The sequence below is a fragment of the Idiotropiscis lumnitzeri genome, chromosome 3 (assembly GCF_059441095.1).
Source record: "Idiotropiscis lumnitzeri isolate Australia: NSW breed Sydney's pygmy pipehorse chromosome 3, RoL_Ilum_1.0, whole genome shotgun sequence".
NCBI lineage: Eukaryota > Metazoa > Chordata > Actinopteri > Syngnathiformes > Syngnathidae > Idiotropiscis > Idiotropiscis lumnitzeri.
In genome coordinates, this window is record NC_142393.1 from 30,046,560 (window position 1) to 30,071,601 (window position 25,042).

Below are 25,042 nucleotides of genomic sequence, written 5' to 3' on the forward strand. Positions count from 1 at the left end.
TATAAATTGTTAACTGAAACAACCGCCACAGGCACAATGTATTACTTGACTCCCTCTTACTTGCCTACATAGATGAATACCCAACCCAAAGAAGCTCTCTTTCAAAGGCTCTAAATATTTTTACCTGATAGTCAGTGTCTTGTGCCTGAGACAGTCATTGTTTGTCACTGTCATGATTTCTTGCAATAAAATGCAATTCAAAATACAAGCAGGACCAAACCTGAGTCAAAAGCAATGTTTATAATTGGGAAGAAGAGTCACTGTGCATGTTAGATATTTCAATAAATGTGCCATTAATTGCATCATGCAAAATTGGGCTCACTCTTATTGGAAGTTAGCAAATGAGCGTAAGACAAGCCAATGACGTCATACTGACAACTCCAATCAGACAAACTACATTACTCCCCATAGAATAAGAGCCAGATGTGATCATTTATTATTTCCATTTGCTCGTTCTAGTCAGATCAAACCTTTGTCTCTATCTCTGGGCGTAGGAAGAATTGTCTCGCGTGCCTAGGGGAGTGCTGGAGAACACGGGAGTGCGGCAGAGACTAAATCCCCAGTGTGGACTACACGATTGCACAAGCCCCACCCTATTGATCCGTTTACCACACATTGGTTTCATGCCCGTGTCTTGTTCCCCTCTGAGGCTATGCTTAGTCCTTGGCAGTTTCACGAGCATCTGTTCCTCAGATCTGAGGCACTGGGCAGGTGTGTAGAGGCGGAGGATCAGAGAGGTACTCTGGGGCGAGGCTATTTAAAGATTTGAAGATAAATGGAAAAAAATTCTAAAATGTGCTGGGGCCAGTGAAGAGACATCAAAATTGGGAACATTGAGAGGTGGGACACTATGAGAATCAGGCTTCTAAAGTGAAATACTCTTCAATAAAACAGCTACAATTCGCACTTGTACTTTATCCAAATTGTAGAGAGATTTTTGCAAAAAAAAAAACTGTTTCAGAAACGAAGCTTGTCTCTCCATATGTGAGGCGATCATCTTACCCCATGCAACTAAGCAGCTGTTTCACATGCCATTCACTGAATCAATCATTCAATCCACCCATCTGCATCCATCTTTCCATCCATCCAACTCTGTGCATGCGCACACAAGTACGCTTGTCTGTGTACATGTGTGCTAATTACATGAAACAACAATGCACTTTGAAGACCTGCACTCTGAATTGACAGAATATAAACAGAAAACTGTTCAGGGGATTTTCAAATAGCGTGATAAAGGGTCCACCTACCTAGTTTGCATTTTACTCACCAGCACTCAGTAGAGAGTACAGATGGCGAGGAAAATATCAGGAAGAAGAATATTGCAAACAGAGTGCCACTTTCGAGCATGTTTACTTTTTTACCAAACACAAGCCTTGTATCTTACGTTTCCCCAGAAAAAAAAGTTTTCATTTTGAGCACCAAACGCCATGATCCGAAGGTGGTGACACATGGCTGTCCAGGTCCCAAAGCAGGCCACAGGGAAACAATCCAAAAGATGACAATGTGGCAATTGCCAGAAGTCACTCTTGGCTTCAAATGCATGTGCAAACAACACGCAAAAACATGCAATGGTTAAAAAAAAGTTAAGTGTTATTGTTGTTATAGTTCATTCAGTCATTGTGCCTTTCTGTTAATTTGAGTTACATGAAGTCTGTTCTAAATTCTTCATAGTTATCTTTTTCCGTTTCATGGTGCAATTACCTTATAATACATTTACACTTTGATTTTAAAATATTTAAAAATAAAATAATTATTTTATAATATTAAAATATTACTTAGATCTCAAAACATAATTCTGCATTTATTGTTCACAGGGGACATACAAATAAATAAATAAATGCATATGTATGGCCAGATCTGAAGGCCACTGAACATTCTGAGTGTTTGAAAGTAAAAAAAACAAACAAAAAAAACCTCAGAAATGAATTAGTTATCACACTTCCAAGTTCTCTAATCTCGTTGCACACTTGAGTACAATGACAAAGGGATTTCTAATTCTAATTCTAATTCTACAAACTTTTCGAGAATAAGACGAGTAAAAAGTGTAAAATGGCCATTGTCAAAGGCACTACTGTCTACAGCAGTGGTTCTCAAACTTTTTTGCAACGTCCTCTTTTAGAGATGAAATTATTTTTACCGACACAAAGCTTGTCTCTCATGTTTGTAAGTGAGGGTGACTAAACTATTTCTTTAGCGGACAAGAGTAAGGGCACTCCTCCTCCGATAGGGGTGAAAAAAAGTTCACACATTGTGAGACAATCTGGTGACCAACTGGCTGCTAAATGCTATCTTAGGTGACAGTTAAAGAGTTGTAAACAATTCAGTCCACTCACAAGATACTCCAACTTCCTTGCTCCCATTTTTCCAAAGCTGCTGCTCTTTTTTTGCTGCTCTTTTTTTGTTTCAGCCCTTGCTGGTAAAGGAAGCGGGCTGTGTTGCATGCCTCTCGGTCAAAAAGACGGCAATGATATTGTTGTCCCACATTGTTTTTATTTGACCATATGCAAAAAAATAAAAAAACTTTGTGCGTCTGCGTTTTACATAGTAAGTTCTCGCCCCTGATTGGCTGTCGCCGACGCGATGCAGCCATAAATTCACTCCATTCTTTGCGGGTGGAATGGGCAGAGGAGCAATATTTTAAATGCGCTGCCGGGAACGCTGAGCACGTCTTCAGTCAGCATGCAGCATAACATAATCGTGAAAATGTTCATGATAGCCCCGCGGTCCCCCTGTCTTAACACTGGGCCCTCCCTAGGGGGCACGCCCCCCTGTTTGAAACCTTTGGTCTATAGTAATGACATAACATTACTGATAGTGTAGAGGTACATTTTCTTGACTTTGATGCAAGCAGGATGAGTTCTTTTCCCACTCATTGACAGAGAGAATGGGCGAGTGAATGAATGTCTCGGTATGTGTCCTGCGACTGACTGACGACTAGTCCAGGCTGTAGTCCGCTTTTCGGCTGTAGTCAGCAAAAATAGGGTACAGCTCCCTGTGATTTTGAACGGGATAAATGGCTGATTACAGAGTAGTTATTAATTTTGGCCTCAACATCCCCAAATGTAAATGTAAGTCTTGCAAGTTTCAGTACTCTGTTGACAATGGATTTTAGTTGTCCACAACACAACCAGGGAAAACCCACTCCACCGGCCTCCTCAAAAGCTAAACAAAAAAAAAATGCCCCTGACACTGGTCTTACCGATCGACGAAATTGGTGCACAAGTTGAAATGTTTCTGTTAACATGGAATGCTTATTCAATGACATCTCAGCAACAACAATGGCGTGTGGAACATCTGCAGCCCGTTACCAGACTTGTCACTTGTCAGGATCAGGATGATGTCACTGATGATGTTATTGATGTGTGTGTATGCAGCTGTTCCATGTGGCCTATGTGCTCATCAAGTTCGCCAACTCTCCGCGTCCAGACCTGTGGGTTCTGGAAAGGTCAGTGGACTTCGGGCAGACGTACCAGCCGTGGCAGTACTTCTCCTGTGAGTACTAATGATGCTAACTATTGATCAGCGCATGTGCCGATATTAGCACAGATGAGAACAAATTGTAATCCCTTCACAGGTTTTTATTGAACAAAAATAACAGTTAATAATAGTACTGGGCAATATGGCTGAAAAATGTGTCACAATATTTCATATCTATTGCTAATATTTTTTCAAATAACTATGGAGGTTCTGTATTTATTTAAGTTAAAAATTGATAGCTTTATATGTTTTAAGAGGGGTGCGCTGAGCAGAAAAGTTACACTCAGTAGCAATTCTGCGGAATCTATTTTGAAGGATAAAGGATGTGGCGCGAGCTGTTAATCACAACTTGATGAATCATGTGATATTTACATTAATCTATATATCACAACGATGTAAAGCGGCTCCTGTTGAACGTAGTGGAGCTGTGACCAGAGAATTTTTATTAGAATGAAAAAAGGCGGCAGCACGGTGGAGGGCTGGTTAGCACGATGGCCTCACAGTGCAGAGGTCGTAGGTTCGATTCCGGCTCCGGCCTTCCTGTTGATGGTAAAACCTAACATATATAATGTACGTAGTTTACAAACATGACTACAAAATTCAGGGTCCTCCCCCATTAGTCGCAACTCTGCTTCATACGTTCACACTTAATCACTCAATTTATCATACATACTGCCATCTCGTCCGCTGACAAAATCTAATCCAACATCCACTATTCCATCACCAAGCTCAGTCTGCCCACCTCGCCCATATTTCCTCCGACCATCCTGATTATTGGTGACTCAACCACCAACCAGCTGGTCTCTTTTGCTCGCGAGGATAAACAGCCAGAGACGTGCTCAAATACAAATCTCTAACCTACTCTCAAGTACACTCCGCCGAGCCCTCTTTTTATTGGGGAGGTCCCTAGTGTTTTCTCATTTTGGGGAAGCAGCAGTAATGTGTCAATCATTCCAGGCATGAGTTGTGGGATGGCAGGCGTTAACAGGCAATAATGGCAGGCGTAAACCTTTAGTGGCACTAAAGGTATCAGTCAAAGTTCAACTGTTCAAGCAACTGGAGTGTGACAAGGGCTCACTTTCTTTGTTGGTGCAGCTGCGATGCACAGTGCTTTCTTGACAACCGACTTCCACATGCTTCAAATATAGGCCACACTGTAGAATAAATGCTTTAGAATACTATAAATGTAAATATGGGATAACTTAAGTTCATTTATTCTTACACTTCACAGGTAAATCCACCTTTATTAGTGGCCCACTCTCTGCGCACCGTGGCATGCATACCGCCTGTAGGACACACAGTGTAGATTTTATTGACAATTTGAATTTATTATGGGACTGTCCATTCCAACAAGCTGGGTAGCAGAATACTGGCAGCAAACATCCAGCATGCTGTTCATCACTCCACATATTGACCCTCTGCGAATCACACACCTGCAGCTTCCACTTCCTCTACTCTACCATCTCAAAGCACCTCCTCAGTCAGAGCTCCCTCGACAGGCCTCAACTGTCACTGTCCCCTCCTGCTGCCATCTACCCCATTCAATTCATCATCACAGCCAGACACCTCCCTCCAACAATAACAGGAGAAATTATTTTAAGGTGTCAAATCCAAATCTGCGCCCTCTCCCCCGTTCCTCACTGCCCCTCCCATGAATCAGAGTATCCTCATCTTCACTCATCTTTTATGAATTCATAACTAACAATAACCTGGACTTCCTCTTCATCACAAAAACCTTGCACAAACACCTGGACTAATTACTAATCACTAAACCAAGCCACTCCCCTTGGGTACACCTGCATCGACCAGCCCCGCCTCACTGGGCAAGGTGGTGGGGTCGTCTCAGTCCGTAAAATGAAGTTTAAATTCAACACCATAACCACCTCACCCACTCAGTCGTTTGAACACATGGCCTTCAAACTCCTTGGTCCCTCCCCCCTGGTCATAGTTGTCATCTACCGTACCCCCAAGGTCAGCCTGGCTATCACTACGGAACTCCACCACTCTACCTGTACGCTTACGTAATTGTGACATAAATCTAATGCCATAGAGAACAGGCGACACCGGACGTGGTCCTTGGTGTGAGGGGGGGGGTTCCCGTTCTCAGAACGGGGCGTTTCCATTAAAAACGGGAACGCCCATTCATGGCTGCAGCTGGACCATATTGGCCACTTCAGTCTTTGCTCTCGCCTGCAAACCCTCAACATCACAGATAATGTCCTTAACCCGTTCCGCTCATATCACGAAAAGAAAACAATTCATCCACATTAACATCTCTTCCTATTTGCCTGATTTTGACTTGACTGTGATGCAGAGGGTCGGACATGGCTAACAGTGGACGGGGAACTCCTTCATCACGTCTCCATCCAGAGGTGTTTAATGTGTTGATATGCATAATATCACTTTATTGTACTGAGTCGACTGGTCAGTTTTTTTAACAAAGTGTGTAGACAACTCAAACACACAAAATCATTCTCACACCCACGTGCAGATACTTCCAGATGTTTTTAGATTTTAGTTGTTGACCTCTCCTTTCATCCCACCAGAACCTAAACTTCCCTGCTCACCTCCATTAAAACTGGTGAGATACTTCATTAATGTGTGTGTTGTGTCTGTTTGCAGCCTCCAAGCGGGACTGTATCGAGCGCTTCGGACAGCAAACCATCGAGAGGATCTACAATGACAACGACATCGTTTGCACCACTGAATATTCCCGAATTGTTCCATTGGAGAATGGAGAGGTGACATATTTATTCATTTATGGGCATTATTCAATATTATTCAGATTAAGCAAAGGATTTCCACTTTGGCAAATGATCATTTGAAGCCAATTCACACACATAGTGACCAGGGCCTGTAGAAGCCCTTTAAGTAATGACAACCTGTATGTAACCTTTTTACAATGTGATTGGCGCAAAACTTAATAACTCACCATTAATATAATAAAAGTCCTGAACATATACCGTCATAGATTTTCACCAAAAACGTGATACGGTGAAACCCCGCTACTTCGCGGTTCACCTTTCGTGGGTTCAGTGCTTCGCGGGTCTAAAAAATATTCAAAAATTAAAAACTTTTTTGCCCGGGCACGATCGGGGCTCTCCATTCGCTCCGCTCCGCGGGGGCATTGTAGTTTCGCCGAGCGGCACGACGGGGCGCTGGAGCGCTGAGACGGCCGCCGTGCGCCAAAGAAGATCGTGGGCGAAGAGGAGAGCAGGTCCGGCGTGCGTGACAATTAAGCCGAAGAGGAGCACCTCTTCCGCCCGGGCACGAGCGGAGTGCGAGGCTGTCAGTTATGAATGAATAAATGAATAAATAAATAAATGAAGAATGCCACCTTTCATTTCAGAGGGCACACCGGACGGCATACCAGCAGGTAAAAGCCGAAGTAATTAAATAAATACAAAAAGAAGTAATTGAATAAATACAAAAATAATGGCTGGGGAATAAAAAAATAATAAGTTTTAATAATAATTTTTTTTTTTTTGTTATAACATGAATTTCACTCTCTCTCTCTCTCTCTACCCGTATTCTATATGGTGTACTGTATACAGGGGGGGTATACTGTATACCTGTATAGGTTTTTTTAAGCATTTTTGAAGGGGCGCCGCTACTTCGCGGATTTTCAGTTTTCGCGGGTGGTCTCGGTCCCCATTAACCGCGATAACCGGGGTATTACTGTACCATATTACATTATGGCTGATTATTACGTTATTGGCCTGGTGATCACTTTATTTAACTTTTTATTTTTGTATATATTGTAAATGTGAAAATGCATACTTTTTTCATCTGTCTCTGTCTCTCTCTGTAATTCAAGATGGTGTACAGTGCGCCGGCGTGCTCGGCGACCCTCTTGATATTTCGGCTTTTTTACCCGTTTTGATTCGTGCTTTATTCACGGACTTTCAACTGGTGTTTGATCGCCAATCTTTGTTGGACTCACGGTCTCGCGTTGGATGTTCAGGTGCATTCAAGCATGGTTGGGAGAAGTCGCTGCGTGGTGGAGGAACGCCGACTATTTGAATGTCAACAGTGTATATTCGCCACACTGATCACCACCTTTGGAGGCACTTTCTTTGAAGTTGGCAGGACAGTTCCGGAATTTGAAGTATTAACGAGAAAGCCATATACAAGTCTTACAGTATTAGCCCCAGCAGAATGTAGAAAGCACGCTTTGTTATTATAACGACTCAATCAGGTGCAAATTGGCACAGTACATGGGCGCACGCAACATTGTGTAGGACGCTAATCATTATGAAAGTTGCATTTTAATTATTGTGGCATTGTTGAACATGGCATTGACAAAATGGCAAAAGAACATTGTAGAGCCATCTATTTGAATTGTGAAAATATGGATCTATTTTCTATTCATTATTTTAATGCATATTTGTTTCCCTATATGGAGATCAATGTTATGTATTTATTTTTGTATTTATTTTTCTTTTTTTACTTGACAGATTGTGGTGTCCCTGGTGAACGGGCGTCCCGGAGCGATGAACTTTTCCTACTCCCCTGTGCTGCGTGACTTCACCAAGGCCACCAATATCCGCCTTCGCTTCCTACGCACCAACACGCTACTCGGACATTTGATGGGGAAAGCCCTGCGAGATCCCACCGTAACGCGCCGGGTAAGGACATTAGTCACTAGTGGCTAGGCCGGTAAGCTAACCTTGCAGTCTGCTTGTTCATTCATGGTCCTTCTCATTTGACGTCACAAACAAATACACTCAAACACACCACAGCAGTCACACAAAATCTAAGTCAAAGTCCCTTGTCAACAAAAAGCTTTCCATGACCGTCAAGCACTTGATGATGTCACTTGGCTAACAATATAGCGAAGCTAACTAATACAACTACAGTGGAGCCCAACATACTCACGGTTCAACACCAGCGCATTCACTTATTTCCATTAATTAGTTTTGTTTTTTATTTTTGTTGTTGTTTTGTTTCGAATAGCCAAGTGTGAAGCACTTAGAATGAAAATCAACACCTCCAAAAATGAGAACCAGGTCCTCAATGGGACAATGGTGCAGTGCCATCTCCAATTCGGGGATGAGATCCTGCCCCAAGTGGAGGAATTCAAGTATTGTGCGGTCTTGTTCATGGGTCAGTCTAGGGTGGAGCGGGAGATCGTCAGGCTGATCGGTGGAGTGTCTTCAGTGATGCGAACGCTGTATCGTTCTGTTGTGGTGAAAGAGGAGTTGAACTGATTCGGGGTTCCACAAGACAAAGGGCTCAATAGGACTCCATCTTCATTTAGGGTCCTTTTCGGCTGGTGTCCATCAGCGGGTCCAGGTATAGCTGCCACAACAGGCACAGACCACCAATCGGCCACAGTTGAGATTGGCAACAATGGAGGCATGAAACATGGCCCACTTGGACTTAATGTCCCTCGCCTCGCCCTGGACTGAGAGAGGTTTGGTCGAAGATGGGAGATAAAACTCTTTCTGATTCTGCCAGATGTTCCAATACGTATGCCCACTCCTGCTCTGCGCCTATCACCATGGGTAAATTCCAGAGTGGAAGAAAGTCCAACCCCTCTGGAGACGACTGGTTCCACAGCCCAGGGAGAGCGCATTTTTCTCACATAAAACTTTGAACATCTTCAAAATTTCTTTGCGAAAATCTGTTTGTGAATCTCTAGCAAACGTCTTTGCTGCCATTTACAACCCTCATGAAAAACAAAACATTTGCTACGTTCGCCAACACTAGCAAAACTTTGACGCTAAGTGAGGTACAGGTATTAACACTCTGCCTCTGCCTCAGTCTCTGCTTCATAATTCGGCTTTGGCCATTATGCACTTTTTCATTTTCATTTTGAACCTCAGACAAAAAGTAATGGAGCGGAATACCCAACATTTCCACAGCCAAGTCAATAAATAAGCAAATTACTTCCCTCTGACAAAACCCCTGGCCCCTGCTGGCTTCCTTCATTTTAATTGTTTTAGACCCACGCCTGGTTCCAACTTGAATGTACCTTTGTATGTTTCTTGTGCTGTAATAGAACGTTGGTTCTCACAGGTTCTGTATGTGTGTGTGCATGTGCAGTACTACTACAGCATCAAGGACATCAGCATTGGTGGACGCTGTGTGTGTAATGGACACGCTGAAGCATGTAGTGCTCAGGACCTCAACGACCCGTACAAGTAAGCACAAATGCACAAAGCGCATACTGCTTCTTGATCTGAATCCTAGACAAACTCTTTTAGAGGGGATATTTTTATTTGATTTGTATTTGTTTTTTCAACTCTATTTACCACAATAGTGGGAATCACACACACACACACACTCACACAGTTTGTGCATACTCTGGCTGACACACACACGCACACACACCCCCACTTTGCTAATGAGTAACACACATGTAAGTGTTGTTGCCGGTGAAATGGAGGTGGGGCTATAAAGTCAGACCAAATTGTTGTCCTCCCAACCAGAAAAAAAGGCAAGTAGACAGATAGACAATCAGAGGTTTGGGTGCAAGGGAACGAGAGAGAGTGTGAGTTCTCTCTGTGACTGCATGAGGTGCGCAAAAAGTCTGAGTGTTAGAGCAGTAAGCACACATGAGGTGTGTGTTTGAATGCTCAAGTCCCAATGCATGTGGTAGTGTGCACAAGGGCTGTTTGAGAGAGAGAGAGAGAGAGAGTCGGTGTGGGGGGGAGCCAGAGACAATGCATGAGGTAAAGGAATGTCGTATGAAGTGATTCAAAGGAATTTCCTTTTGAAACAAAGTGCCATTAAACCTGCGAGTAGCACCCCCACGGGAGTGCCAAAGGTGAGGTGCACCAGCCAGACGAGCATAATTAGTATAAAAACATTCATGGTAAGTTGATTGGACACGCTGAATTGCACCTAGGTGTGTTTGTGAGTGCAGATGGTTGGTAACGACCGCTGCTGTCTCTCACTGTGAGGCCATCATGCTAACCAGTCGGGTCACCGTGCCGCCCTTCCTCTCTCTCTCTCTCTCTCTCGCTCTCTGTGTGTATATATATATATCTATATATATATATATATATGCAAACCAGGTGAGGTCTCCACCCTTCCCACCCAAAGTCAGCTTGATAAAGCTCAGATTTAATGATGATAAGCGAGATAGAAAGTAGATGAAATGTCGTTTTGTGAATGTGTGTGTGCGCACAGGCTGCAGTGCGACTGTCAACACAACACCTGCGGCGCATCATGTGACCAGTGTTGCCCTGGATACCACCAGATGCCGTGGAAACCGGCCACCACTTTCAGTGCCAATGAGTGTGAACGTGAGTGTTGTGCGTTGTATAGTCTGCTTGCCTTACATGACATTTGTGATTCTGACATTTTAGCTCACATGCTCACACGCGAAAGAATAACAGTTTCTCATGTGTAGTTCTTTGTTTTGTTTCCAACAGTAGAAATGTAATCAGATGATGTTTAAATTTGCTTTTTAACCTTCGAAAAAGTACACTTCACACGATCAGGATTTTGAGGCCGGTAAGTGAGTTGAAAAAAAAACCCAATCACCCATCTGATCAGAAGATAGAACAATCTATCCATTTTATTTGAATAGCTTGTTTATTTACTGTACAGTCGACTACCGCTATTAGCGAAGAATTGTGATCGGCTAGAATAGGCAAAATTTGCATACAATTGACGGCTCTTGAAATGCACTGGGAAAAATAAATAAATATATAAACTTACTGATAAACATTCAGTATGCAGTAAATATGTAATTGCGAAGGCTACCACACTTGCTCTGAGTTGAAAAAATAAGTCTTCAATCTTCCCAGCATGCAACTGTCACCGCCACTCATTTGACTGCTTCTACGACACCGATGTGGCTGAGCGGCACGGCAGCCTGGACGTCCGCGGGAATTACCGGGGAGGCGGAGTCTGCCTCAACTGTCAGGTATGTCATGCATAAACGCTCACCATGTTTTTTAAAAAAATGTTGTGAGTTTTTCGTTTTCAAAGTTGCTTGTTTTGTAGCATCACACCACTGGCGTCAACTGTGAACGCTGCATCCTTGGCTACTACAAAGCGCCAGACACAACCATTGACTCACCATTGGCCTGCGCATGTAAGTCACGTTTTGCATTCTCGTCCGTTAACAACTCTTTATTCCAGATCTAATTACCATATTTTTCTGACTAAAAGTTCAATCATGAATAAAAAAATAAATAAAAAGTAATTCATAGCAACGAGAATCCCTCCTAGCATTGTGCCCTGCCCATCAGTGGAATCCTGGTCAGTTATTACGCCTTTTGGTACTATAAATAGTAAATCCTTGTTGTGGCGGATGCCGGATTATAAAGAAGGTAGCGGTATTGCACCAAAAGTACTTGCCATTCGCCATAAGAAAGTAGAAGTAGATAGAAATATTTTTACTAACACTATTTCTCAGGAACTACTGGTTGGATTTGACTTGTCATGCACATGCTTATAAAGTTCTTGTGTGCCACTATGAAGTGTTAGTTTGTTTGTTTATTGAACATATGAACAAATAACTGAAAAATAATGTAGTGGAAAGGAAAAAGATTTTAAAGAACTTGGCTTTTTTAAACACAGTTGAAAGTTCAAAAAGGAAATTTAGCATGGTATGGCCCCTTAAAAACACAAGTTCATTGAATCGTTCCACTTGAACATATATTGCAATACGGCTAGAGTTGTCTTCTGTTGGGGAGAGATGTCTTTGAAGGAAATTCTACATCAACAGTATCCTACTGACTAGTTCATTCAAATGAAGAAACTCATAGCAACATCCCCTCTTGACCTGAGCCAAAGCATACCACACAGCATCATAATCCCACTAAACTGAACCGAATCAAATCATTCCACTTTAAAATAATCCGTCCTTGAATTGTATCGCACACCATGTATCGATATTGATTTAAAAAAAAAATCTGTGGCGGGTGGGATTTTTTTTTTTAATTAAAAATAATGCATTAAAAAACAAAAATCCTAACGAAGCTGCTAAACATTCAATATGGGGGAATGGGTACAAAAGAATCCTAAATCCTGTGTGTGTGTGTGTGCGTGGGGGTGCGCGTGTGTGTGTTTATGCATACATGTGTACGTGCACTCAGCTTGTGACTGTGAGTCTCTGTTCATGGACGGGACATGTGAGGACCTGACGGGACGTTGCTTCTGCAAAGAAAACTACGCTGGTGACCACTGTGACCAATGTGCGGATGGCTTTATCAACTTCCCGGACTGTTACCGTACGTCTTCCATTGCGATTAGACGATTGACCGGATGAATTGCATCAATTACTAAAGTCTGTCTGTCTATCTATCTCAAGCAGCTTTCCCCACGTTCCCAAGCAACAGCAATGGCGAAGCTAAACCCGCAGGAGAGATCATTAGTAAGTATTATATTTTACTTTATTTTATATATTTAATTAAATTATTGTTGTATTGCACTAGAGAGGGGAGCTCTCTAATCAATGACAATAAAGGGCTTTCTGATTCTGATTCTAATATTTATTATAATAATTATTGATTTTAGATATATATAGATATATATAAATATTACATCTTTATCAGTCAATGACTATACATACATATACATAAAAAAAAACAATTATCATTATCTTTCTTAATAGTGTATAATTTGAAACATCATTGTTTTTAAAATTCGAATCATTGTAATACAAAACTCATCCAAATACAATCGTGTATCATCTTGGGTGCTTGAGTGTATTTTTAGTATTGGCAGAAAATAAACACTTTATTCCTTAAATTATTTTATATTAAACCACTGTACTTTGTAAACACATAAAGATGTATTGAAGTGTATTGTACAACTCAAACACATTTAAAAATAAATAAAATAAAACAGAGCCAAAACTAATGGGTCTGCGCTCGCCAATCCAGCATATAAAAAAGCGGAGGAGACAGCGCTGCTCCTCATCGTCATAAAATTTTGTGTATTGTTCGATTCAGTGCGCCGTGACCACTGTATCACTGTACCACTGTATCAAACGATTCAATACAGATTCAATACAGATACACGTATTGTTGCACCCCTCTCTCTCTCTCTCTCTCTCTCTCTCTCTCTCTCTTTCTCTCTCTCTCTCTCTCTCTCCCTTTCTATATATATATATATATATATATACACACAGTTTTTTGGGGTTGAATGTGACAAAACCAAGCTTTTACTGGATTCATAACAGATATTGGATAGAGTTTCAACAAAAGCTTCTGTTTTGTGTCCAGACTGTGAGTGTAGCGCAGCTGGCACGATTGACAACTCATGCAGACCCAATCCACAAAGCAGGATATGCTTGTGCAAGCCTGGCTTCACTGGCGACCACTGTGACAAGTGTGCGCCTGGCTTCCATGGACTCAACTGCCAGGGTGAGAACCTCATTGACTCCAAGGCCGTTGGTTCCCACTGTGTTCTGAACATATTCATGCAACGGTTACGTTAGAAGAATGCAGTACAGCACTCAACTGTAACATGTGCACACAAATACACACACGCACACACACAAACGTTTACAAGTGAACGTTGAGAAAAACGCAATAGGAGGTTGGTATAACTTGATTAATTGGGTTATGTACATGCCATCTAGAGGATACACATCACTGTCTAAACATTGTCTGTCTAAAATATTTGTCTTTGTAAATAGCTTCACATACTAAACATTCTGCTGCTTCCGTGTGTGTTTGTTCGTGTGCTTGTGTCCATGTATGCGCAGCATGTCAGTGTTCAGGTCCGGGTTGCCTGGATGGTTCCTGTGACACGCTAACGGGTCACGGTGTGTGTCGTAGTGGTTTCCATGGCTACCATTGTGACCAATGTGCACCAGGCTACTTCAACTACCCGCTCTGTCAATGTGAGTGACAGGCTATCTAATGTCTTTTTTTTTGTTCAGATCAAATTTTGTGATTGTGTCAAATGTTACTACAATAGAGTGGAATGATGTGGAAGCTTGTTTTGGGTTTTCTTGTGGTATCCACAGTGTGCGGTTGCAGTTCTGTGGGCTCGCTGCCTGAAGTGTGCGACCCATCCGGTCACTGTCTATGCAAAGCAGAATTTCAGGGTCCTCGGTGTGAACGATGTCGATCTGGATTCCACTCTTACCCCAATTGTCAAGGTTATATGTCAAAATACACACATGCACAGGACACGCACAGATGTCTAGAACTTGGACCTGCGACGTAGAACCACCACAATGATGCAGAGATGTTGCGAGCTTCGTGTGTTGAAGTGTCGATAATCAAGTGTCATAAACAAGTGTTCACTTGTTATTGCAGTGTGCACGTGTGACCCTCGCACCTCATACGATACCAGCTGCACGGTGTCGGGTCATTGCCACTGCCGACCTAACTACAGCGGTGCCTCATGTGACCAGTGTGCGCCCGGCTACTATGGCTACCCTAGCTGCACTCGTGAGTGTTTGCCGATATATCTTTTTTCTTTTCTTTTCCTTTTCTTATTTTTTTTTTTAATTGATAAACTTGATGTGTGTGTGTCTTGCAGCATGCCAGTGTTCGACAGAAGGTTCTCTTTACAGCAGCTGTGATCAGGTGACCGGTCAGTGTGTGTGTCTGCACAACGTTCATGGACTGCGCTGTGACAGCTGTACTCGCGACACCTACGGCTTTCCAAACTGTCAAGGTAAACACACACCCACTAACACAATACAACAACAGCAGAACACTTTGTCCATCTTTCTGTTGACTGCTTTGTAATGGAAAATAAAATATTCTACATGTTCGCTCCAAACTCCAAATGAACTTACATCAAACATACAGCTGAATTTATACTCTTGATATTTGATATATTGTAATTCATAGTATGGTATAAAATGAATCCCTTCATCGTAACATTATGTCTCATAAGTGTACACATTTTATAATGGAAGTAATTCTGAATGGATTGCATGGTCCATCCGCAAAACGAAACTGATTTAAAAAGTGAGTAAAATAAGATGTGTGATAATGTAACTTGTCTTCTGTCTCTGTCTGTTCGTCCATCTGATGTGTTTTCATCTACAAACAGTCCAGCACAGTACATTTTTAAAAATAGTATGATTTGTGGAATTTTTATTATATCACTTAGTGATCTTGCACAAGAAATAACCAATATTTCAAAAAAATTTAAACACATACTGTACAACTGCGATTGTTTGGCAACCAGTTCAGGGTGTACCCCGCCTAATGCCTGAAGACAGCTGGGCTTGGCTCCAGCACGCTCGCGACTCTCATGAGGAAAAGCGGATCTTATAATGGATGGACGGACGTTATGTACAAATTTAAACGACTAATTACACCCCCATAAAAATATTTTTTGAATATAAAATAATAAAAACCAACAAACCTGTTCTAAAATCTAATGAAAAGTAACTTTTTGGAAACAAAAAAAAAATCTAAATAAAAGTGAAAAACAAATGTAACTATTGCAACCCTGCTGCACACTTGTGCTGAGGCATCACATGACTACTGGGGCTCAGTGAAGTGGTCGTCTCCCAATTCAGAGGTTGGTTGTTCGATCCCCGGTCAGTGTGACCATGTCGAAGTGTCCTTGAGCACGATACTAAACCCCCTGATGCTGCGTCATCAGTTGGTAGATGAAGTCACAGTGTGAAAGCTCAGTACAGAAGGTAGAAAAGTGCTGTACAAATGTGAGCCCATTTACTTTGCAACATCCCAGATGATTAGCGCATTCTACACTCTTGGACTAAAGTAATTGGCCACTCCTTTGGTCTCACTAACTTTCTATGTAAATTTTTCTTCTCTTACCACTATAGACCTTTTAGAACAAGTGTACAAAAGCAAAAAAAAAAATGAAGAGCCCATTGTTGTTGTCTGATGATAACATGAAATGTTCTTGTATAATTAGTATGATGACTCATGAATGTGTGCGTGTGTGTGTGCATGTGCGCGTGTGTTTTTAGCTGGCACATGTCATCCGGCTGGTTCCATTAATTACGTCGTTCCTCCTCCAGTGGTGAGTTTCTAGCATTCTAGTTGCATTGCAAAGACTGAATTGTTTTGAATATTATTATTCCCAGGAATGAATGGCCTTTTTGGTGGCCTTAACTCCAATAATCTCTTAGAACATGCGTCGAAGTAAAGGCACTTGCTATAACCATATAAGGTTCTTAGGCTTGTTCTCTTATAACAGGGGTCTTCAATCTTGTTCCGAGAGGTCTGCTGTCCTGCCTGTTTTCCATCTCTCCCTGTTGAAACACATCTGATTCAAAAGATCAGATAATCAGCAAGGTCTGCAGAAGTGAGAGATGAAACAGAACCAGGCGGGACAGCGGGCCGTGAGGAACAGGGTTGAAAACCCCTGTCAAAGAAGAATATTTTTTTGGTTCCTGTTAGAACCCTTTATAAAGGTTCCTCTTGGAACCCTTTCAAAGGGTTCTACCTAGACCCAATTATAAGAGGTTATAATCAGAACCATCTGTGAAAGGTTCTAAAAAAAAAAGAAAGAAATAAAACAAATATTGGGCCCTTCTCTCTACTGCGTTGGGATCAGATGAGCTACATAATTGGAGGGGCTGTTGGGGTTTCATTTAAGGTCGCATAATTAAAATTTCATGCCCAGTAAATGGTAATAAAGAATAAATAGTGCAAACAAGCAGCTAAATTTAAGGTTGAGAGGAAAAGAAAAACACTTTACGGCAAAACAAAACAGACCCAAACAAAGCGCCGTAGCTCTTTAAAGTCCCTAATCTTCCCCAAAATGAACAAAGCGCCTTGTAAAGCGGCGCGCCCATTATATGGACTAAGCATCTCTCGCGACCATCAACCCTTTTACTCATTGGGCTGTTCGGAGTGCATGTTAGCACACCCTGCTGGTCAAAGTCTGAGTCATCTATGCTTCAAATTGACCGTGAGTTATACATTATGTGACTATGGTGTTTGGGTGATGGTGTAGGAGAAAGCTGGACAAAAGGGCATTTGTCCACAATGTTGTAGTCTGTCTTATCATTTATGTTATTGCAAGCAAGAAACGTCCCAGGTTTAGACAACAGACTGCAAAAAGCCCAAAGCACAACAGCACATCTCTCTAAACAGCCATGTGATTGGCTGAGTCTGAGTGGCTCCCAAGAAGCCATTGCTATAATCTTTTTGTGTTATTTTTATTTCTTTTTTCATTATTTGCTTGTATGCTGAGTTTTTTTTTGTTTTGATTTGAAACCGTGACTCTAAGGAGTGTGGTGACCAGTCAAGTCCCTCCCCTGACGTTTTCGAGTTGTCTATTGTCAAGACACCTTTTATTGGTTAGAGTCAGTGTTATTGGCAGTGATTCTCAATAGTTTCATGACATCTGTCATTGAAACGGGGTGATACATCTGGTAACGTTCCCTTAGGGGATTGAGTCCTGGTGAGCTGGCATCAGCTAGTGCGAGCAGCTGGGCTAGCGCCTTGTAGTGCGGCGCGCCTAGTATATACATTAAATACAGAAATAGCACCCTCAACTGGTGTTGTGCCCTTCGATGCAGCGCGTCTTATGGCCGTAAAAATACGGTATATTTATTTTAAAACTTAACCTAATCATATAAAACAAATATGTGGCCCTTCTCAATATTTTATTGAGATCAGATGGGCTACACAAATGAAAAACATTAACCGTATTTTCCGCACTATAAGCTGCAGCAACTCTAAAAAAAAAAAAAAAAAAAAAAACTATATTAAAGCCACGCCAGGCTATAAGCCGCAGTCTTCTATGATGAAAAAAATGAGTTGTTTACTGCATGTACAGAACAATTTTGTACTGTGAATGCACATAAAGCTACATAAACAGATCTTAAAACAGTTCCTTTGAACATGGCAACTACTTTGCTAATTACGACAGAACAGACCCAAGAGAAAAAAAAAAGATTTATTTAGCGTATTTACTGAACTATAGAGCGGCCCTACCAATGAAAGAAAAATCCACAGAAAAGCTGCACCGTTGTATTAGACGCATGGTTCAAAATCTCGAAAATAATTAGCGGCTAATAGTCCAGAAAATACGGTAGATTTCCATCCCTTTATTAAAAAAAAACAAAAAAAAAGACATTATGCCAAATTGACTGCCCAAATTCCCAAAAATTCATTATCGCTCTCCGGTGTCAGGGAAGGAGCAAAGGGACCGGCCCCGCGATCCACCTGGCCACCCTGCCATGGAGCCTGCCTGCTCGTCAGTAACATTTGCTTGTCTCGCAGGTTAAGCCATGCAAATCTAATTACACATGGCCTGTAATCTAAATTTGTAACCTTCCTATCTGTGAATGTAGCCAGGTTTGTGTGATTAATAAAATGCAACGATCCTGAACTTCCAGATCACCTGTTTTGTGTGGTATGGATCTGGCATTGGAGACGTAAAGGTTTGAGTGCCTGGCCTTAGCCCGGTTCGGCAGCCCCGTTTTTGTTTACGTTGCGTCCGCCAGATCTGACAACAATCCATAGAGATACCGTTTGGTATATTGAAAGTACAGTGAAAAGTCGCTACAACTAGTCAATCTGCACTGTATTCCAATCTCTTAAAGCCCAAGTTAGATGTTGTACTTAGATATTTTGCATTTGTTTTTGTGAAAATAAATCAAAGAAAGTGACTGACTCCTTCTCCTGACATTCATCTCCTTAGGGCCAATGCGAGTGTCGTGACGGCGTTGAGGGCGCAGCTTGTGACCGCTGTAAACCTCTGTACTGGAACTTGTCCCCCAACGCTCTTGATGGTTGCACAAGTAAGACTAAAGATCCATTTGAACACTTCAAGTCCCACTAATTGCTGGGAGCTGACTAGTGTTTGTGCGGCTGTGTTTGTGAATCTTTGCGCAGAGTGCGAGTGTAACATCGCCGGAACGCTGAGTGGTGTTGCCGAGTGTGCACAGGTGAGGAGGTCTTGTGATGCCTGCAAGGTTGCTGTTATTTTGTTCAACATTTTTCCTGAAATTGTTGTACAATTTATGATTTGTACACCCACAGGACAGTGGTGAGTGTCACTGCAAGCCAAACTCCTGCAGCAGCACCTGTGCCACCTGCAAAGATGGCTTCTACAACTTGCAGGAGCACAGCTACTTTGGCTGCCAGGGTGAGTCACTGGCTCCCGGCTTGAGCTTATTTCCTGCTTTGTAATTCTTCTTTATTCTTTGTGTTTTTTCTTTTCCTGCTGTCCAGAAATGTCAAAAGTATTCACGTTCATCACTCAGGTAGAGCTATAGACATTGGGATTTACAAAGTAAAAAAAACAAGTTGAAGTATTAACTCCAGCTTTTTACTGAAGTGAAAGTGTAAAACTAATGCTTTAAAACTACTTACAGTATCAAAGTAAAAGTAATGCAAGGAGGAAAAAAATTATGGAAGCAGAGGTCAAGGCCGAAATTTTCTTTGTGCACTGATAATCTAAATATAGTTTTCTGATTAATCTCATGTTTGTAGAATAATAAATAACCAGATGAATCAACCACACCCATCCAAAAGCTTGGACTGCATCACAGGGGTACATTGTGTACTACCCCACCTCTTCCTAAAAAAACATTTGTTTAATGGCTTTATAATTATAATGTCATATTACAACGTACTTGTTGAACAATACCTGTTTCAGCTGCATGTATGGCCATTAAAAAGTAATCACATTGAGCAGGCCTAAAAGACAAATAAATTAAAGTGTCATGTCTACTACTGAGCAGTGACGATAGTTCTGTCTTGTAATGGTGCTAAAAGTCCAAATTCAATGGCGTGTCATCACTAACGTTTATTAGTTGCTAAGTGTGCATCTAAACTTGGATACATGAGGGCCACAGATATAAGTTGACAAAACTGTCCAAAAGCAATTTGTGTTACTCACAAATATTGCATATATCAATAATATAGCCTTGGTTCCACATAACAACTTTGGCTTGGTCCACAAATGAGCACCAGAGGTTTTTGTTTGATACAAATTTTTCCCAACCCACTGACCTCATGGAAGACTCATGGCACATCTGGGCAAGGTTTATCATTATTATTTATAGATATGCCGTTTTGAAAATAACTGTGACGACTTTTTTTCAGTTTTCCCTTTTTATTTCCTAATTACAGCAACGTAGCAGACTTGTATGGGAGCGCATTATTCAATTCTCTGTGCTCATGCGCTCCCTTGAATATAGTAACTTAAGATAACAATGACAGATATCTATCAATTCAAGATTTGGCTAACGTTAAATTTTAAAAATGTCACACAGCCCACCAAATGATCTGGCAACATTGAATTACAGCCAGCAAACCATGGCATGTCTCGCTAAGTACCTGGCCATCGCAGATGTTATGCTATGTTTTCAGCTCATACGAAATACGTTTTTTTTTTCTTCGAAAAACTGAATGGGGATGTGAGATGGTTATTTGGCTTTTCTGGCAACGAACCTCCTCGATGCTGCCACTTGACTCAGTTTGAACACGGACAGTCGGACATCTTACCAGCAAAGCTGTACATTATGTCTGCACTAGTTTGAGTGTGGTGAGTTGTCATTGATTTGTTGACTTGTGTAACGTGCAGTTGCAATGAATTGCATTCAAACCAATAGGGAGTCAGAATGTTATGATTATACTTCAAATCCAACCACGATCAGAGACACTCGATCGATCCTAGTGCGATTTATCCGGCTCTGTCTTTTGAAAAATGATAAACTGGAATGAACACAATTCAACGAGGCTTTATTTGTCTAAAGATTAGAGTAGAAAGTGCAAATGTAAGGAGTAGAAGTACAAAGTAGGCTGAAAAATGTCAATACTAAAGTGCATATACCCCAAATTTACACTTAAGTGAGGTAACATTACGGTAAAGTATTTTAACTTTGCTACTTGACACCTCTGCTGATGTTTTAAACTCCTCCCTTTGTGTTGTGTGTGCAGGGTGCCAGTGTGATATTGGTGGCTCTGAGGGGCAAGCCTGTGATGAGCGGCGTGGCCACTGTCAGTGTAGACCCAATGTACACGGACCTAAGTGCAACTTGTGAGTTCAAAACCACTTTAGTATACTACATCTTCCAACATGAATAACTACAAATATCGACGTAATCTAGAGCAGCAGAGAGCAGCGACTTCAAACTTTCATGCTTCATTTAATTTGATACATTTGTGATGTGACCTTGTGTGCAGAGCTGCTGTAGATCATTATTTTCCGGACCTTCACCACCTGAAATTTGAGGTGGAAGAGGGCACCATGTTGGATGGCCGGCCGGTACGCTTTGGCTACGATTCTGTGGAATTCCCTGGCTTCAGCTGGAGAGGTTATGCTCAAATGTCTCCCATCCAGGTCAGGAATGTTTAGATGTGTTCTGTATAGCTGTGCCTCTTCACCCTCGTGACACCCATGCCAGGGAACATCATGACAATAATTAAGATGGGTGTTTCTGTCAGTTGTCAGTGAAATGGACGTCTTGTAGTGCAATCCATTCCATACACTAAGGGCAGACTAGCCTGTGAATACGATGTTACTGCAGGGAACGTGCATGAATAAGAAAAAAAGGACTATAGTTTTGCTGCAGGCAGTTAATAAAGGCGATTACGTCGTAACGCAGAAGAGACCAAAAACGTCCGTTGGCGCTTGACCCGGTTATATTATTTCATTTATTTTCGTTGTCTACCAAGCCATCCGTTTGAACTTGACTACTGTAGACGGATCTGTGCATGCAATGCCTGGGGAAGTTCTCAATTTATTGTATTTTATTTCTTGGAATAATAATAATAAAACAATAAGCCAAAGGTTCAAAGCCGGATCGTTTTCACTCTGAGGCAGATGTGTGAACGATTTGCCCTGATGAATGTACTCTTATGATAACAAATTAAAGTCTTGATGCAACATGCACACACATTGCCTTGCAATCGTGTTTGTGTTATAAAGTTCATGCTGTGAAGTTGTCCTTTCTCCTCTTTCCTTCACCCTCTTGTGGCGTCTGGCATTTGTTCAGTCCAAGGTGCTGGTGCCAGTGTGGGTCGGCTCTCCTGACCTCTTCCGCATGGTGCTGCGCTATACCAACATGGCAGGCGTAGACGTACGGGGTCGGGTGTCTGTACTGGAGGACAATGGAAAAAACTTCTGCGCCAACTGTGAGTGCTGCTTGTGGCCGGATTCAGATTCCTTCTCGTCTTCTTCTTCTTGCCGTGAGGTCCCTTAGCTTCACGCTGCCAATTGGCCGCACCTAGGGCTTAGCACACAAACTTTATACTACCTTTGTGGGTTCTCCTCATCTTTTTCCTCCTCTCGTATCTCCTCCTTTTTCATTTCCTCCTCCACCGGGTCTTCCTCTTCTACATTTGCCTCTTGTCTCCTCTTGTGGCTCTTCTTCCTTATCTTGTATTCCATCCCTTCATCTTGCTGCTCTTGTGGCTTCTCTTCTTCCTATTCCTCCCCTCGTGGGTCATCTGTATCTCTCCTTCCTTCCTTCATTCTTGCCTTCCTTCATTCATTTTGTTGTCATACAAGAGCACACATAAGTGAAACACTATGGGATGGATAATGATGATGATCTTCCAGGTTCCGAGCAGAACAAACAGATTGTCTTTGCTCCCACCACGGGGCCGAGCTTCGTCAACATTCCCCAGAACAACTTTGTGGAACCTTTTGTTCTCAACCCCGGAGCTTGGACTGTGCTCATAGAGGCTGAAGGAATTCTGCTGGTGAGATTCATTCGTCGTTACACCGTTAATATGTGTGCGTGTATGTGTAAAATAATGACATAATAACCTTCTTATTATTCTGCTCAGGATTTTTTGGTCCTTCTGCCCAGCGCCTACTACGAGGCTCCAATCCTACAAATGCATATCACAGACCCATGCATGTTCAACTCTCCACCGGACACCAGTGAAAAGTAAAAATGTTATTGTTGTTGTTATTTTTGTCTGGTATACAAAAATCTTGTTTGTGTCCCAGCAGCTGTCTACAATACACATACTTGTCTCTGGATGCCTTCCCCTCCCTGTCTGCCAATGATGCCATTTGTCGCCATGACAACCACCTGCCACGCCCCTGCCCTACCAAAAGGGTTACTCTTTACCATCCCGACATGGCCGTCTGCAGCGGCCACGATGTAAGCATGAAAGACTATGTTTGTCTCTGGGTCTGCATTTACACCACACAACTATGCATAGAATGATAAATTTGACGGAAATGTGCTACGTTAAAAGTGTATTGGATAGGGCTGCGCGATAATTCAATATCATGCATGTATCGTGATCAATATTAATAGAAAATGCCTTTTGATGAAATGTTCAATGAAAACAAACCCCGACCGTGACATTGTGCCTGTTGTAGGCAGCCGCAGCCGCCTCCGAACATGAAGAAGAAGCAGTTAAACCAACAAAGAAGCATACAAACCAAGGACGCTTGCGAGCGGCAGATTCATGTTTAACGAGAGAGTGGTGTAACCTTGTTCAAATAAATGACAATTTTTTTTAATAAGGCCGTAGGGTCGCGGGGATCTGACCGCAAAAAAGTGTCAAGTGCCCAGCTCTGGAGAAATTACAGTCATTTTATGACTTCAATAATTAAATGCATTGCGCTTTTTCCGTTATTACAATAGATATGAACAATAGGTAGAAATGACAAGCTTTTTTGCGCTACCGATCGCTTTAGGTGAAAGCCATTGATGACCTCAAAGAGTTTCACAATGGGTCGGGGTCATTGTCTGGGTCAGTACCAGACTTTAGGGTTTGGTCGGTGTAGTATTCTCAAGAATCATTCTATTTGTACTCAAGAGACCCAGATTCCTTGCAGATAGAACATCCGCAGAACAGAAACCATTATTCCTTTCAAAGGAGGTGTCATGATTACATATTTATTCAGTATGACTGAATATTCGGGTTACAAAAGTTTTTTTTTTTACAAAACAGAATATGGGCATATTCAAGTTTTTGTGCGTGATTACTTTGCCTTTCAAAATCGTAATATTGCCAAAAATCGGATTCCAATTGGTTATTGACTGCATGTAAACATAGTTATTAGTATCAAAAGAGTCTGCACTATATGGGAATTGTTGTTAATTAATCAGTCATTTTTCTCAACTGTGTGAGCAGATCAGCGTGGAGATGCGAGCAAATGTGAAGACTGGAGATGTCTACATACTGGTGGTGGAATACGCAAACATGGAGGAGTCACCACAAACATTGGCTGTCACCTTCAACTTGCCAGGAGCACAAACACGACAACATAGCGTTACTCTGACACACTGCGCCTTCAGGTACACCTGCAGGCACTGTTAGTCATTGAAGCTGTGGAGTTGCCTTCATCAATGTTTGTGTTCGCGCAGCTTCCTGTGTCGAGCGGCCGCTGTCGATGAACATAAACGAGTGGCGCTCTTCTCGCTGCCAGCTGACACGGAGCTCCAGCTGTCCGCCGAGAGCGCAAGCTTTTTCTTGGTATGCTTGGCAATAATTTCCTCATTTAGTTGTGCAACTTTCTCCTGGTCATAGTCACCAAACCGAGTGGGCGAACATGTAACAGGGAATGGCTATATTTGAGTTTGCGTGTTCTCCCAGTGCCTGCAAGGGTTTTCTCCTGGTATTTCCTCCCAAATTCCAAAAACAGGCAGGGCAGATTGATTGGATGCTCTAATTGAATTTGAACGTGGACCTGATTCAAATTGTCATCTACTGATCATTTGAATCAGGTG

The 25,042-nt window shown here is 42.0% G+C and overlaps 1 protein-coding gene across 9 annotated transcripts in view; it reads left to right on the forward strand.

Moving 5' to 3' along the window:
- lama5 (laminin, alpha 5) overlaps positions 1–25,042 on the forward strand; it is a 97,111-nt gene that overhangs the window by 24,308 nt on the left and 47,761 nt on the right. For 4 of the 9 annotated variants that reach the window (XM_088290006.1, XM_088290010.1, XM_088290009.1 and 1 more), the window contains exons 3-28: positions 3,375–3,492; positions 6,100–6,218; positions 7,935–8,105; positions 9,526–9,623; positions 10,615–10,730; positions 11,238–11,356; positions 11,437–11,527; positions 12,534–12,668; positions 12,749–12,811; positions 13,665–13,805; positions 14,150–14,287; positions 14,414–14,548; positions 14,709–14,843; positions 14,935–15,072; positions 16,352–16,404; positions 19,039–19,138; positions 19,233–19,285; positions 19,380–19,485; positions 21,285–21,384; positions 21,531–21,687; positions 22,343–22,481; positions 22,909–23,051; positions 23,139–23,242; positions 23,305–23,461; positions 24,447–24,610; positions 24,680–24,788. In XM_088290006.1, coding sequence (XP_088146132.1) covers positions 3,375–3,492; positions 6,100–6,218; positions 7,935–8,105; positions 9,526–9,623; positions 10,615–10,730; positions 11,238–11,356; positions 11,437–11,527; positions 12,534–12,668; positions 12,749–12,811; positions 13,665–13,805; positions 14,150–14,287; positions 14,414–14,548; positions 14,709–14,843; positions 14,935–15,072; positions 16,352–16,404; positions 19,039–19,138; positions 19,233–19,285; positions 19,380–19,485; positions 21,285–21,384; positions 21,531–21,687; positions 22,343–22,481; positions 22,909–23,051; positions 23,139–23,242; positions 23,305–23,461; positions 24,447–24,610; positions 24,680–24,788 — 3,102 coding nt within the window. The remainder of the gene's footprint in view (positions 1–3,374; positions 3,493–6,099; positions 6,219–7,934; positions 8,106–9,525; positions 9,624–10,614; positions 10,731–11,237; positions 11,357–11,436; positions 11,528–12,533; positions 12,669–12,748; positions 12,812–13,664; positions 13,806–14,149; positions 14,288–14,413; positions 14,549–14,708; positions 14,844–14,934; positions 15,073–16,351; positions 16,405–19,038; positions 19,139–19,232; positions 19,286–19,379; positions 19,486–21,284; positions 21,385–21,530; positions 21,688–22,342; positions 22,482–22,908; positions 23,052–23,138; positions 23,243–23,304; positions 23,462–24,446; positions 24,611–24,679; positions 24,789–25,042) is intronic. The other 5 variants (XM_088290007.1, XM_088290013.1, XM_088290008.1 and 2 more) reach the window with 3 other exon arrangements.